We start from the raw sequence: 14,039 nt of genomic DNA on the forward strand, positions 1-14,039 counted from the left end.
CATGACTGTGTGCGCATGCTCATGCATCGGTGTGTGCACATGCAAGTGTGCACCACTCTGTGTATGCACATGCTTGTGCATCAATGGGTTCACATGCCACAGCGTGCATCGTTCAACACATACATGACTGTTTGCTTACGCAACATGTGTGAATATACCAGTATATGCAAGCAGAACTGTGCATATGTGACACGTGTGTTTCAGTATGTGTTCATGATATGTTGTGTGCACACCCAGGCTGTGGCACATCGGCTCCATCTTCCGGGTCAGACATATTCTCTGACTCAGGGCTGGGCTCCTTTTTTCCTTACTCTTGTGAGTTTCATGCAAGAACATACCCTGTCTCATCTGCACTAGGGAAACTACTTCCTGCTGACCACAAGGTCAGCATTGGATGTAGCTGACCCAGCAAGGGTCACTGCTTAAGAGCAAGAACTGTGTGTGGCCCAGACACAGTGCTAACCAGAGCCACCAGGGTCCATTTTCAACTGTGTGTTCTCGTTGAAAACCAGATGCTCGGCAACCCTAGCTAAGACTGAGCAGGTGACAGTAAGAAACAAGCCAGGCAGCACAGAAACCAGTGGGAAGGTGCAGGGAGGAATTAGATCCACCCACCCGTTCCAGCCCCCTCCACAGGGTGCCCCCTGGAACTCATGCAGGAGGCTGGGGTGAGAACACAAGGACCCACCTTCCCAGCAGGCACGTTGGTTTCTCCTTTAGCAATCCCAGCCCCAACATGAAATTCAGCGCCCCAGCCTCCACCCCGGTCATCTACACAGAATGTGGGCTTTGAGATCTCACCAACCTGTCTTGGGTTCTCCATCATCCTCAATCTGCTCCTCCATCCCTGAAAAACAAAAGCCATGTGTGCATGAAGCCTCCGGAGGTGCACAGAGAAATCACTGAGAAAATGGGGATGGGTAGGTAGAGGAGGCTCTCAGATCCAGCTCTACGGATGGTCCCCATCCCATCCCACAGCCCTCTGGCTATTCCAGCCCTGCAATGCCCCTAGGTCTGAACCTGCAGCCCTATTATCCCAGCCCTGCCCTGCCCCCACAGCTTTGCTGATGCTCCTCAATCCTGGCCCACAGCCCCTCTTGCTATCCCAGCCCTGGAACTCCATTCATTATCTGAAGCAGGGAGGACTGAGCGGAGGAGAGAGCCCGATTCCAGCTCTCAGGAGCCCATGCACCTGCAGTGGGAACAGGGGAGGGAAGCATTTATATGCAACAGTGATGGGCATGCATACTCTGATACAGATGAAACAGGCAGGAACTTGCTGGGGATAATGGCTCATCCACAGCTAACAGGAAAGGGGGGAGGCTGTTTGCAGGTTGAGTCTGTCTGACGGAGCTGTGTGTACAGCTGTGTGTACAGGACTCTCCTTGAGCAGGGGCCTGCAGAGAAGGCAATTTTAGCCTCTGGCAGCTGGTCAGGCAGCCCCAGGCTGCAGATCCTGTGATCCCAGACACAGAGCCTTGTCCTGTCCTAGCTGTGATGCTTTGGTGCTATGCTTTGGTGCTATGGCGGTTCCTCTCCCCATCCCAGTGCAGAGCTAGGCCCTTGGCTGAAGCAGCGATTGATAAGCGTGATCCCCTCTCCTCAGAGTGTAGAGGAGACCCACCAATCAGTCTGATGTGACACAGATGCCTGGCTGCCAAACAAAGGCTCTCCTGCCGCCAGCGCCCCTATTTATAGCAAAGCTGCCATCTGGAGCAGTGCTCTCTGAGTGGCTTAACAAGACTCAGCATCCCCAAGCAGAGACCTGGAGAGAGGACAGGTCTGGAGAGCTCCAAAGGGGCCTAGACCCAGGGGAGTTCCGATCGCTGCCATCTGCTTTCCAAGGTATGCTCCTTCTGCTTCCATGCACGCACCACATCGTGAGCACATACTGGAACACACGTCACATATGCACATTTCTGCCTCCAGATACTGGTACATGAACACATGCTGTATAAGCGAACGGTCATGTATGCACTGAATGATGCACGCTGTGGCATGTGAACCCACTAATGCACAAGGCCAGCATGACTGCACTTCACGCCACCTTCATCCTCCTCACTCCAAGCCCACCGCAGAGGGACACACCAGTCACACTAGTCTGTGCAGTCTCCAGCCCTTTGTATTTGTCCTGTGGGGCACCGTAAGGGCAGGACTGCATCATGCCATTGTAACATGTGCACAGCCTGCTGTGACACTGCCTCCGTGCAGGGTGACAGGCCACTGCTACAGACAGGCTGTAACGACTGTCTCCTAGCTGACTCACCCAAGGCCACAGAAGAGTCCTTATCAGAGACTGCTTTGAGCAGGGGGTTGGACTAGATGATCTCCTGAGGTCCCTTCCAACCCTGATATTCTATGATTCTAAGACACTGAGCTAGAACCCAGGAGCTCCTGGCTCCCCAACCTTGTGCTGAAGCTGCTAAGCCACAACCAAGCTGTAACATCACCCTGTTTTGGTTCTGCCTGGCAGGGCCCTGCGAATTCTACACTCAAGACTGACCCACCACTTGTGACACCCTCCAAGTGTCTATGGCATTGCACCTGCCCTCAACAGAACAGACCCTGGACGTGCACCTCGGCTGCTCTGCAGGAATCCATCCGGACAAATCCTAGAGAGCATCCTCCGCATTCCTTCCCTCCCCTGGGTCCTTCGCAGGGCAAGTCGCTCTCCCTACCCCACCCCAGCAGCCAGACAGCTGAAATGGCACCGGGCATGCCGAGATGGCAACGTCACCAGGGTCCCACATCAGCCCTGGAAGGCTCATGTAGCAAGCAAACAGGTCAGAAGGATCCACGTCGATTCCATAACACTAATGCACTGTTCAAGGGGCACTACCGAAGTTAATAAGCCCCCAAGGGCAACCTGCACTTAGGAGCATTGGGATTGCCAGACTGGATCAGAACAGAGGTCCAGTGTCCTGTCTGCGACAGTGGCCAGCTGCTCCGCAGGAAGGGGTAAGACCCCACACAACAGCTGTGGAATAATCTGCCCCCTCATTACAATTTACACTGATCTCTACCAGACAGAAACTGGCTGAAGTACCAGGCGTATTATCCCTTCCAAAATTTGTTAGCATTAACTAAGATAACTTTGCATATTTTTGTTATCCATCTAGACGTAACAGTCTCTTAGAAACGAGCTAAGATCTTGGCCTCAACAATTTCATGTGGCAGAGAGTTCCACAATCAAATGATACAGTCAAATTTGTGTGGAAAAAAGTATTTCATTTTATCAGTTATAAATTTGCCCTTTTAATTTGGTGGAGCAATGGAACATTTTTTGTTGTGTACGCTAGTGGCGGCAGGTTCAAATCCCACCTAATCTGCCACAGAAGCAAAGAAAATGGCTGGCCCTGTTGTGTAGGGTTATGGTCTTGCTTTATATTGCCAAAGATCCCGGATTTAAATCCTGGGGCAGCAGAAATGAAAAATAACTATGACCCGTGTTACACAGACGATTTGACTAGATGATCTTAATGATTCCTTCTGACCTAGGAATCTATTAATGTGACATTATTGACATGAACTGTGACCGCATAGATCATTGTTGCAACCAAGGTCCTATAGTTGCACCAAATCTTGTACAAAGGAGGTCAAGTAAGGTGTCTATGAAAATGTTGTAATTTGCTGTTTAGGATTATGCTGTCTGTCTGTGTGTATCATTTTTGTATTTGAAGTTATGAATATTGGCTATGTACTTGTATCTCAATGTGTTTGATTCTAAGTAGCATCAGTGAAGCATTTGGTCAGCTTCTTGAGAAAGGACTATTCTGAGTAAGTGCCCAATCAAGAAACACTTAACTGACAATGGACCTTGGGAGACTCCAATCCACATCTACGGAGCCTTCCTAGGAACATTCAAGGTAGCATGTGAGCAATGGCTGCCACCAGCAAACTGAGTCATGCATGGACATATGACTTACCCACGTGACTCCAAACTCCAGTTGCTGCTGTGACTTTCCACAGTAAGAATAAAGGGGTCCCTCCACATGGCAGAGGATATAAAAGGCCCTGGAAACCCCTCCATTTTGTCTTCAATCCTGCTTCTAACTGCTGGAGGAACTGTGCTTGAAACTGGAGCTCTGAACAAAGAGCTGAACGACCCATCCAAGCTGGTATGTTTGTACTCCAGAGACTTGATTGGTTTAAATCAGCAGTAATCCCATCAAGCCTGAAACAAGCCTGAACTAAAAACTTTAAAATTGTTGTATGTATTTAATTCCATTTAACCAATTTTAACTCTCATCTATATTTTTTTCTTTTTATGAATAAACCTTTAGATTTTAGATTCTAAAAGATTGGCAACAGCATGATTTGTGGACAAGATCTGACTTGTATATTGACCTGGATCTGGTACTTGGTCCTTTGGGATCGGAAGAACCTTTTTTCTTTTACTGGGGTATTGGTTTTCATGACAATTCATCCCCATAAGGAGTGGTGCTGGTGGTGATACTGGGAAACTGGAGTGTCTGAGGGAATGGCTTCTGGTTAGCCAGTGTGGTAAAAAACAAAGTCCTCTCTGTTTGGCTGGTTTGGTGTGCCTTAGTAGCGAAGGACCCCCAGTCTTGCAGTGACTGCCCTGCTCTAAGCAATTTGTTCTAAATTGATACTCTCAGTAGTGTCCCGCCAAAGGCCGCTTTGTTACACCTGTTGCATAGGGTTATGGTCTTGCTTTGTAGTGCCAAAGGTCCCTGGTTTAAATCCTGGGGCAGCAGAAATGAAAAGTAACTATGACCCATGTTACAGAGACGATTTGACTAGATGATCTTAATGATCCCTTCTGACCTAGGAATCTATTTATGGTTTCACTGATTGTCCCCTTGTTCTTGTGTTAGGAGACTCTCCCTGTCTACCTTCTCTTGACCATTCATCATGATTTGCTTACTTCACTGGCAAAAATCACTCTCATCAGTCATGTAGAAGCAGCCCACCTACCAGGAGAGCCAGCCGAATTCTATTCTGCTTGTGCAACAACAGACTCATGAAGCAAGTTCCATCTGTAAAATCTTCTTCATCTCTGGCTCCGAGGCTGGAGGAGGAGGAAAGAACCCAGCCAAACTTCCCACACCTGGGTGGAGTTTGAGTGGTGGCAGCTAGAAAAACCCACCTTTTTTTGCTTTCGCAAATTGAGCCCATTGGTTCCAGAACCAGTGGGAGACAATAAGTATGGAATGCCAACAAAGCTGGTTTTACAGCCACTCCGAATGTGCAACTGCACTTAAAGGAACAAAGATCCCCTTTTCGTACAAATACCTTTCAGAAATAAAGAGCAGGGAAAAGGACAAGGATGCAGAAAATACAGAGCGAGGGGGAGAACAGTTTTTCAAACAGGGGCTTTCAAAGTGCTTCCAGCAAGACATTGGCAGGGCTTTAATTAATTCTTTCAAAGCTGAACACACACGTGCAGGGATAAAGGAACAAGAGAGGCAGAGCACAGAGCATCTGTGTCTCATGCTATTTCCTTGACATTTCCATGGTGGCAAACACTAGTGATGTCTTCTCAGATGAGAAGGTGGGTACAGAAAGGAAAGGAGCTATCCCGAGTGCATACTACCCTTTGTGTGTTTGCACTTGGCCAACTGTCACTTTGCGCATCACATCTCCTCTGTCGGGGGTGGGGTGAGGAGTCGCGAGGGAAGGGAAATGTCAGAGCAGATTGAGAGGCAGGTTCTGAGCATCTGTCTCTTGGCTGGCGACACCTCGCTACTTCCAAAATGTCAGCTGCAAACCTCAACAACAAAGATCCCACCCCCCCAGGCAGATCATCTCTGTTTGCTCCCCAGGGAGAAGATGCATAATGTTTGCAACAGGCGCATCCATCCCAAGGCATCCCAGGGGATAGACTGCTGCTGCTAACTTGGGTCCTTGCCCCACAGCTGTGGTTAGGCAGACACGTGTGGACAACACAGGACACCCTCCTTGGCATAGGGTGTGTCCAAACTCTGGGAATGCACATGGCTGGGGAGAGGAGAGATACCTGGTGCATCTATTACAACCCCAGAGAGTAGGAACCCAGCTTGGGCTAACTGGGGCATCGCAGTAAAAGGGATTAAAGCCTGTGGTCCAATTTCTTTGGTCCCACTTTGTAGTAGCAGCATTGCAAGCTTTCACCCAGCCGCCCCCACAAAAATACTACCACTAAATGTGACTTGACTGAAAAACCAGCCATGTAACCCAGAAACCTGCCTCTCAGTCATTTTGATTCAGCCTTCTGGTAGAGGTGGAACACTAGTTTGCCCCTTTTCCAGCATCTTTCATCTAGTGATTTCAAAACCCTGGAATGAGTTATGCCTCCCAACCCTTCTGGGAGGTGGGGACATTTCACAGCTGGAAACACTTTCTACATGTAACACTTTACAAAGGAGTATCATTATCTCCATTTTACAGATGGAGAAACTGAGGCCCGGGGAAGTGAAGTGACTGGCCCAAGATCACCCAACTAACCAGTAGCAGAGGTACGAACAGAACACAGGTCTTCCCAGTCCTGTGCTCCATCCCTAAGGCTCACCTCAAGTCAGGGCAGAGCCCAGCACCCAGGAGCCTGAACTCCCAGTCTAAAGAACCCAGTGTGTCATTTACAGAACCCATCACTGCTGGGTGATTTTCCCTGGTCCATTTAGAGCAGGGAATCGATGCTGGAGCATAGGAAATACACACCTTGCTTCCACTCTCTGTGCCTATATTCAGTTCTCTGCTGAGTTCATGGGAGAGGATTAAGGAGGCGGTAGAAGAATTCATAGATTTTGCCAGTTTTTACGGACATTTAAACATTTTCACAGATTTTATTGATGGACAATTCCCCCCCTCCCATCCCTGGTTTCTTTTTTTTCCCCCCTCTCTCCTTTTTGCGACAGGCTGTGAATTTATCCACAACCCAGATGGCACTGGGACTAGAAGTTAGCATCATTTGTAATATTAAACCAGTTCCTCCACTCCACTTCCCTCCCATAGTAGTACCCCTTTGCCAAACACAAACCTGCACTCTCCCCACATCTGTTCCATTCAATGTAGCAGGTGCCTGGGTGCAGCAGGCAGCATGGGTTGTAGGTAAACCCGCTATTGAAAGTGCTAGTTAGCGTATGTGTATTTACCACGGCCTTCTAGTGGCTGGAGGCCTAAAGAAGATAGAAGCCCTACTGCTCGCGCCAGCAGCTGTTTTCACTCCAGTGTGCTGGGTTCTGTCTGCAATGCTGCACGCATGTGGCTGCGCAGACAGCTCAGGGGTCTGTAGGGATGCAGCTACTCAAACATGGAAGCCCTCCAGCACTGCTACTTTCCAGGGAAATTCTGGCTGTGTTAACTTCCGAGGCATGGTGCCATTTTTGGAAGCCAGAGAGCCATGCAGAGGGGCTCACCCTGAGACTTCTCCGTACCTTGGCAACATCCCATTGCTATTGATTGAAAGGGCCATTCATCAGTGCCAGGAGCCTTGATATTCAAATTGCCTTGTGTCTGGGCCACATGGAGGGCAGCAAGCCTGAGGCCCTCTCACAATGCACTCCCTGACTGCGAGAAGGCAGGGGTCTGCACCAGGTGAGCATCCTGCTCTCCTGGTACCCTGGAGGCCTGGCAGGATTCTCGGGTGTTTCAGTCCCCTGCTGTGCTGCAGTCCCCAGCACTCCCTTCTGCAAACCACAGGATCCTGTCTGGGTCCAGCAGCCTGAATTCAATAGCAGTACAAATGAGCCCCCTTTCTTCTCTCCCACATGGGGGCACTGCACCTGGCCATTCAATGGGCATGTCTAGACAGCAATCAAGATGTGTGATTGCAGCATGTGTAGACAGACCCAAGCTGGCTTTGATCCAGCAGTAAAGCTATGGCAGCTGGACTTAGCCCTGCCCCTGCAGGACCCTGAGCTTTGATCAAGCTAGCCTGGGTATTCCTACACATGCTGCAGTCACATGTCTGGAGAGCAGCAGAGACACACAAGGCACAGAGTGTTGTGGGCAGGCCCATTCCTGCAGTATGGGCCTCCCTCCCGTGGTACTGCAATATCAGCACAGGCAACACATTGGCTAGGGCTACCAGACAAACCCCTGAGACTTTGCAACACAAACCCAGCAGCCACAACCATCCCTATGTACACATGGGCTCCTTGATCTTCTGTCGCCTCCTGCTGATAGATGGCACAGGGTTCTTGGACTGGCCTGCCTCGTTCTCACCCCTTGCCCCCAGGTGTGCAGCCCAGCAGAGGGTTGATCCGGCAGAATGCAGTTCATCTGCAAGTGTTTCCTTCCCCCACCGTGAGATGATGGTGATTGCGAAAGCAATCAGTGCCAGGTGGGGGAAGACAGACACTTCAAAAGCAAGCGGGACTGGAGACGGGAGGCTGCACCCCTCTGGCACAGCTGGGTCCCCCAGAGGGGGGCACTAGCCCCTCCCGTGGGGGGTAAGGAAAGCAGAGCACATGCCATAGGCTATTTCAAATCAGTTAGGGGGTGCTGGAGGCACACAGGAGCTCAGTGGGCCATTAGCTCTCCATGGAGTCAGGTACAAGGCAGGCCGGCACTATGGCAACCTTCCCACACCCAGCTCCGCCAGGGCGCCCAAACCTCCAGCCGCAGCTCAGCTGGCTGGCACAATAGAGGGACCAGTGCTGCGATGCGCTGGCCCCAGGACTGGAACAGCAGGGCGTGTGCAGACTAGGGCAGAGAGGGTGGGGTTCCAGGGCACAGGCAGGAGGTACAGTGTGCGAGTTTGAGCAGCACCGGCCTGAACAGACCCCATATTGCTCACAGTTAAGTTCACTAAATTCACTCTAACCCAGGCTCCTGCCGGAAGCTGCCTGCAAACCTCCTGCCCGCCCAGAGGGCGGTGAGAGCCCTTGGGGTACGTTCCTGGACAGAGCCTTGCTGAAATCAGGCAGCCGTGAAACGCACATGGACATGTAGCTATTGGTACCTCCCCATTGGCCATGTCACGGGTCTGGAGATAGTGGAGCTGGCGGCTTACGACCATCCATCAAGCAGAGTGGGAGAATTTCACACCCAACACCCTATTGCCTCTAACTTAGCAAAACCCTCACAGCTCTGCTCCAAGCTGGGCTGCCACATAAACACCCCTCTATCCTCTCCAGCATACAGGGCTTCTCAACATTGGCAGAGCCTTTCACCCTTCACTGACACAATTAAAGGCCTTTGAGTGGTAAAGTTTCCCCCGGGCACTGTGTGCATACTGCATTCTCCACCGCCCACAGCTGCCTGCAGCAGGGCGAATTCCCTGGAGCTGGGTTCATCCTTAGAGGTGTAGGTAGTGGTGGTCATCCATAGTTCAGGAGGCTTTCTCCACCCAGTCAATAACATTTGGAATAACCAGCTCCTCCCAGGCCAGCAACATCAAAACTGCCCTCAGCAGGGAAGTCACAGCCAGGGAGATGGGCATCAGATCTGCCAGATGCCCAGCATCTTCCTCCCCAAAGTGCTTCAAGCATGCCGGGACAAAGGGAGTGGAAACTGCCTACATCTCCCCAGCGGCAGAGTTGCTGAGCCCATTGAATTCAGAGGGACTCAAGCCCGTGCATAAGTGCTACCCTGAATCGGGCCCTGTCATAAATATAAAGGGAAGGTAAACACCTTTAAAATCCCTCCTGGCCAGAGGAAAAACCCTTTCACCTGTAAAGGGTTAAGAAGCTAGGATAACCTCGCTAGCACCTGACCAAAATGACCAATGAGGAGACAAGATACTTTCAAAGCTGGAGGGGTGGGGGAAACAAAGGTTCTCTTTGTCTGTGTGAGGCTTTTGTCAGGAACAGAAAGGAATGGAGTCTTAGAACTTAGTAAGTAATCTAGCTGGATATGCCTTAGATTCTGTTTTGTTTAAATGGCTGATAAAATAAGCTGTGCTGAATGGAATGTATATTCCTTTTTGTGTATCTTTTTGTAACTTAAGGTTTTGCCTAGAGGGACTCTCAATGTTTTGAATCTGATTACTCTGTAAGGTATTTACCATCCTGATTTTACAGAGGTGATTCTTTTACTTTTTCTTCAATTAAAATTCTTCTTTTAAGAACCTGATTGCTTTTTCATTGTTCTTAAGATCCAAGGGTTTGGGTCTGTGTTCACCTATGCAAATTGGAAAGACGTTTCCAAGTGGGCTCTTTCCCTGTTATATATTTGTTGGACTTTATTGCTGCCACCACCAAGCATCTAAGGGCAAAAGGTAAAATAGTTTGTACCTGGGGGAAGTTTTAACCTAAGCTGGTAAAAATAAGCTTAGGGGTTTTTCATGCAGGTCCCCACATCTGTATCCTAGAGTTCAGAGTGGGGAAGGAACCTTGACATGGTGGAAGCAGTGGGATTAACTTGAAATCATTTTGAGATCAATTTGAGATTTTTTGAACAAGAAGCACAGATTTTAAAAAGGGATTTTTTTTTTCCTTTGGTCTGCTGGAAGCAGGTTTTCAGTTGAAAGCAGTTAAGAGTTTTTTTTGGTCTCTGCTTGGGGTCCAGAGCAGAGACAAAAGGGAATTGTCTTTTGTGAGCTGGAGTTTTCTCTACCAAAAGGCAGGGTAGTTAACCTCCTGCAGGGAAATTCACAAGTCTTCACAGACCTGAAGAAGATTTTTTTTTTACCTAAGAGCAACTAGAGGGGTTTTCTGTCTATTTGCCTGGATACAAAGGTGTTAGGGGTTTTTTTAAGGATTTTTCTGTAGGCTGACAATCACCGTCAGAGAACATAGGTATCTGGTTACAACACAGCAAAATTTTACAAGCCAAGTTTTTTGTTTGTTTTATTTCTAACTCTAGGGTGTAAAGTTAGTTAAAAACAGAGAGGCAAACATGACAGAGCCCCAAACAGAAACAGCCAAAGAGGCTGCCCACAGGAGAGCTATGGAAGCAAAGGAAAAAGAAATGGAGGAAAAGGAAAAAGAGAGGAAGCATACCCTGGAGATAGAGAAGGCAAAGGCTCAGCAGAATAGCAATCCTTCTCCAGCTACCATTTCACATCCCAGGAAGTTCCCCACCTACAAGGCAGGAGATGATACCAAGGCCTTCTTGTAAAACTTCAAAAGGGCCTGCCTTGGGTATAGCATCTCTACAGACCAATACATGGTAGAGCTGAGGCCGCAGCTCAGTGGACCCTTAGCTGAGGTGGCGGCTGAAATGCCTAAGGAACACATGAACAAGTATGAACTGTTTAAAACCAAGGCGAGAGTCAGAATGGGGCTAACACCCGAGCATTCCCGTCGGCGGATCAGAGCCCTAAGGTGGAAACCAGACGTGTCATTTACCCGACATGCCTACCACATTGGGAAACATTGGGATGCTTAGATATTGGGAGCAAGTGTTAAATCTCCAGAAGATTTGCCCTTCCTAATGCAAATGGAGCAGTTCTTAGAGGGTGTTCCTGAGGAAATAGAAAGATACATCCTAGATGGGAAGCCCAAAACTGTAATCGAGGCAGGGGAGATTGGAGCCAAATGGGTGGAGGTGGCAGAAAAGAAAAAAACTGGTCGCAGTTGGAGCGGATACCAGAACGGACAATCTCAGACCACACCCTACTACTGGGGGCAGCCCAAGGCCCCAGCTACCCCCCAAGGAACCCTCCAGACACCTTATCGTTCCGCCACACCGTTCTCCAGCAACCCACCTCGCCCCAGTGATCTGTCAGCTGGACGATGTTTTAAATGTAACGAGCCTGGGCATGTGAAGGCCAACTGCCCCAAGAACCCCAACAGATTACAGTTCATTGCACTGGAATCACACCAGAGGTCCTCAGGCCCAGATACCTCCCAGATACCCTTGGAGCAGAGGGAAACTGTGAGGGTAGGCGGGAAGAAGGTCACCGTGTGGAGGGACACCGGAGCACAAGTGTCAGCTATCCATGCTTCCTTAGTGGACCCAAATTTAATCGACCCAGAGATCCAAGTGATAATTCAACCTTTCAAGTCCAACTCTTTCAATTTGCCTACAGCCAAGTTGCCTGTCCAGTATAAGGGCTTGTCAGGAATGTGGACTTTTGTAGTCTATGATGATTATCCCCTCCCCATGCTGTTGGGGGAAGACTTGGCCAATCATGTGAAGTGAGCCAAGAGGGTGGGAATGGTCACCCGCAGCCAGGCTAAACAAGCTGTCACGCCTAGCTCTGTTCCGGAAACTTCTACCAGGACCCGGTCAGAGGTGATGGATCCGGTGATGATCCAGTCCCAGAGACACAGACAGAGCCAGTCCCAGAACCGGAACCGGCGGAACAACCAGCACCAGACCCATTGCCAGCACTGAATCCAGTACTTGCAACCCCAACCCCAGAGGGCCCCACCAAACCTGAACCGGCAGCAGCCGATAACCCTACACCAGACCGAACAGGAAGCAGATGAAAGCCTCCAGAGAGCTTGGCGGTGGCATGGAGCAACCCACCACCTCTCAGCTCTTCTAATCGATCCAGGTTTGTTGTAGAAAGAGGACTTTTATACAAGGAAACTCTTTCTGGTAGACACCAGGAAGACTGGCATCCTCAGAGACAGTTGGTAGTTCCAACTAAGTACCGGGTCAAGCTCTTGAGCGTAGCCCATGATCATCCTAGTGGCCATGCTGGGGTGAACAGGACCAAAGACCGTTTGGGGAGGTCATTCCACTGGGAGGGAATGGGCAAGGACGTTTCTACCTATGTCCGGACTTGTGAGGTACGCCAAAGAGTGGGAAAACCCCAAGACCAGGTCAAAGCCCCTCTCCAGCCACTCCCCATCATTGAAGTTCCATTTCAGCGAGTAGCAGTGGATATTCTGGGTCCTTTTCCAAAAGAGACACTTAGAGGGAAGCAGTACAAACTGACTTTCACGGATTTTGCCACCCGATGGCTGGAAGCAGTAGCTCTAAACAACACCAGGGCTAAAAGTGTGTGCCAGGCACTAGCAGACATTTTTGCCAGGGTAGGTTGGCCCTCCGACATCCTCACAAATGCAGGAACTAATTTCCTGGCAGGAACTATGGAAAGCCTTTGGGAAGCTCATGGGGTAAATCACTTGGTTGCCACTCCTTACCACCATCAAACAAACGGCATGATGGAGAAGTTTAATGGAACTTTGGGGGCCATGATACGTAAATTCGTAAATAAGCACTCCAATGATTAGGACCTAGTGTTGCAGCAGTTGCTCTTTGCCTACAGAGCTGTACCACATTCCAGTTTAGGGTTTTCACCATTTGAACTTGTATATGACCACGAGGTTAAGGGGCCATTACAGTTGGTGAAGAAGCAATGGGAGGGGTTTACACCTTCTCCAGGAATTAACATTCTGGACTTTGTAACCAACCTACAAAACACCGTCTGAACCTCTTTAGCCCTTGCTAAAGAAAACCTACAGGATGCTCAAAAAGAGCAAAAAGCCTGGTATGATAAACATGCCAGAGAGCGTTCCTTCAGAGTAGGGGACCAGGTCATGGTCTTAAAGGCACTCCAGGCCCATAAAATGGAAGCGTCGTGGGAAGGGCCATTCATGGTTCAGGAGCGCCTGGGAGCTGTTAATTATCTCATAGCATTCCCCACCTCCAACCAAAAGCCTAATGTACCATATTAATTCTCTAAAGCCTTTTTGTTCCAGAGAATTAAAGGTTTGTCAGTTTACAGCCCAGGGAGGAGATGACGCTGAGTAGCCTGAAGGTGTCTACTACGAAGGGAAAAGTGCTGGTGGTGTGGAAGAGGTGAACCTCTCCATGACCCTTGGGCATACGCAGCGACAGCTGATCAGGGAGCTGTGCACTAGCTATGCGCCGACGTTCTCAGCCACCCCAGGACTGACTGAATGGGCATACCACTCCATTGACACAGGTAATACTCACCCAACTAAAGTCCAACCTTACCGGGTGTCTCCTCAAGCTAAAACTGCTATAGGACGGGAGATCCAGGATATGCTACAGATGGGAGTAATCCGCCCCTCTGGCAGTGCATGGGCATCTCCAGTGGTTCTAGTTCCCAAACCAGATGGGGAGATACAGCATTTAGGTTACGGTAGTCCATGCAAAAAAGTAACTCGCCCAGACAACTATCCAATGCCACGCACAGATGAACTATTAGAGAAACTGGGACAGGCCCAGTTCAT

General features: G+C 49.5%; 1 protein-coding gene across 4 annotated transcripts in view; it reads right to left on the reverse strand.

Moving 5' to 3' along the window:
- CD276 (CD276 molecule) overlaps positions 1-14,039 on the reverse strand; it is a 95,456-nt gene that overhangs the window by 14,563 nt on the left and 66,854 nt on the right. For 3 of the 4 annotated variants that reach the window (XM_043524038.1, XM_007059911.4, XM_043524036.1), the window contains exon 6: positions 806-847. The exons of the other annotated variant lie outside the window; for it this stretch is intronic. In XM_043524038.1, coding sequence (XP_043379973.1) covers positions 806-847 — 42 coding nt within the window. The remainder of the gene's footprint in view (positions 1-805; positions 848-14,039) is intronic. 4 annotated transcript variants of the gene reach the window in all.

Source organism: Chelonia mydas, chromosome 10 (assembly GCF_015237465.2).
Source record: "Chelonia mydas isolate rCheMyd1 chromosome 10, rCheMyd1.pri.v2, whole genome shotgun sequence".
In the NCBI taxonomy this organism is placed as follows: Eukaryota; Metazoa; Chordata; order Testudines; family Cheloniidae; genus Chelonia; species Chelonia mydas.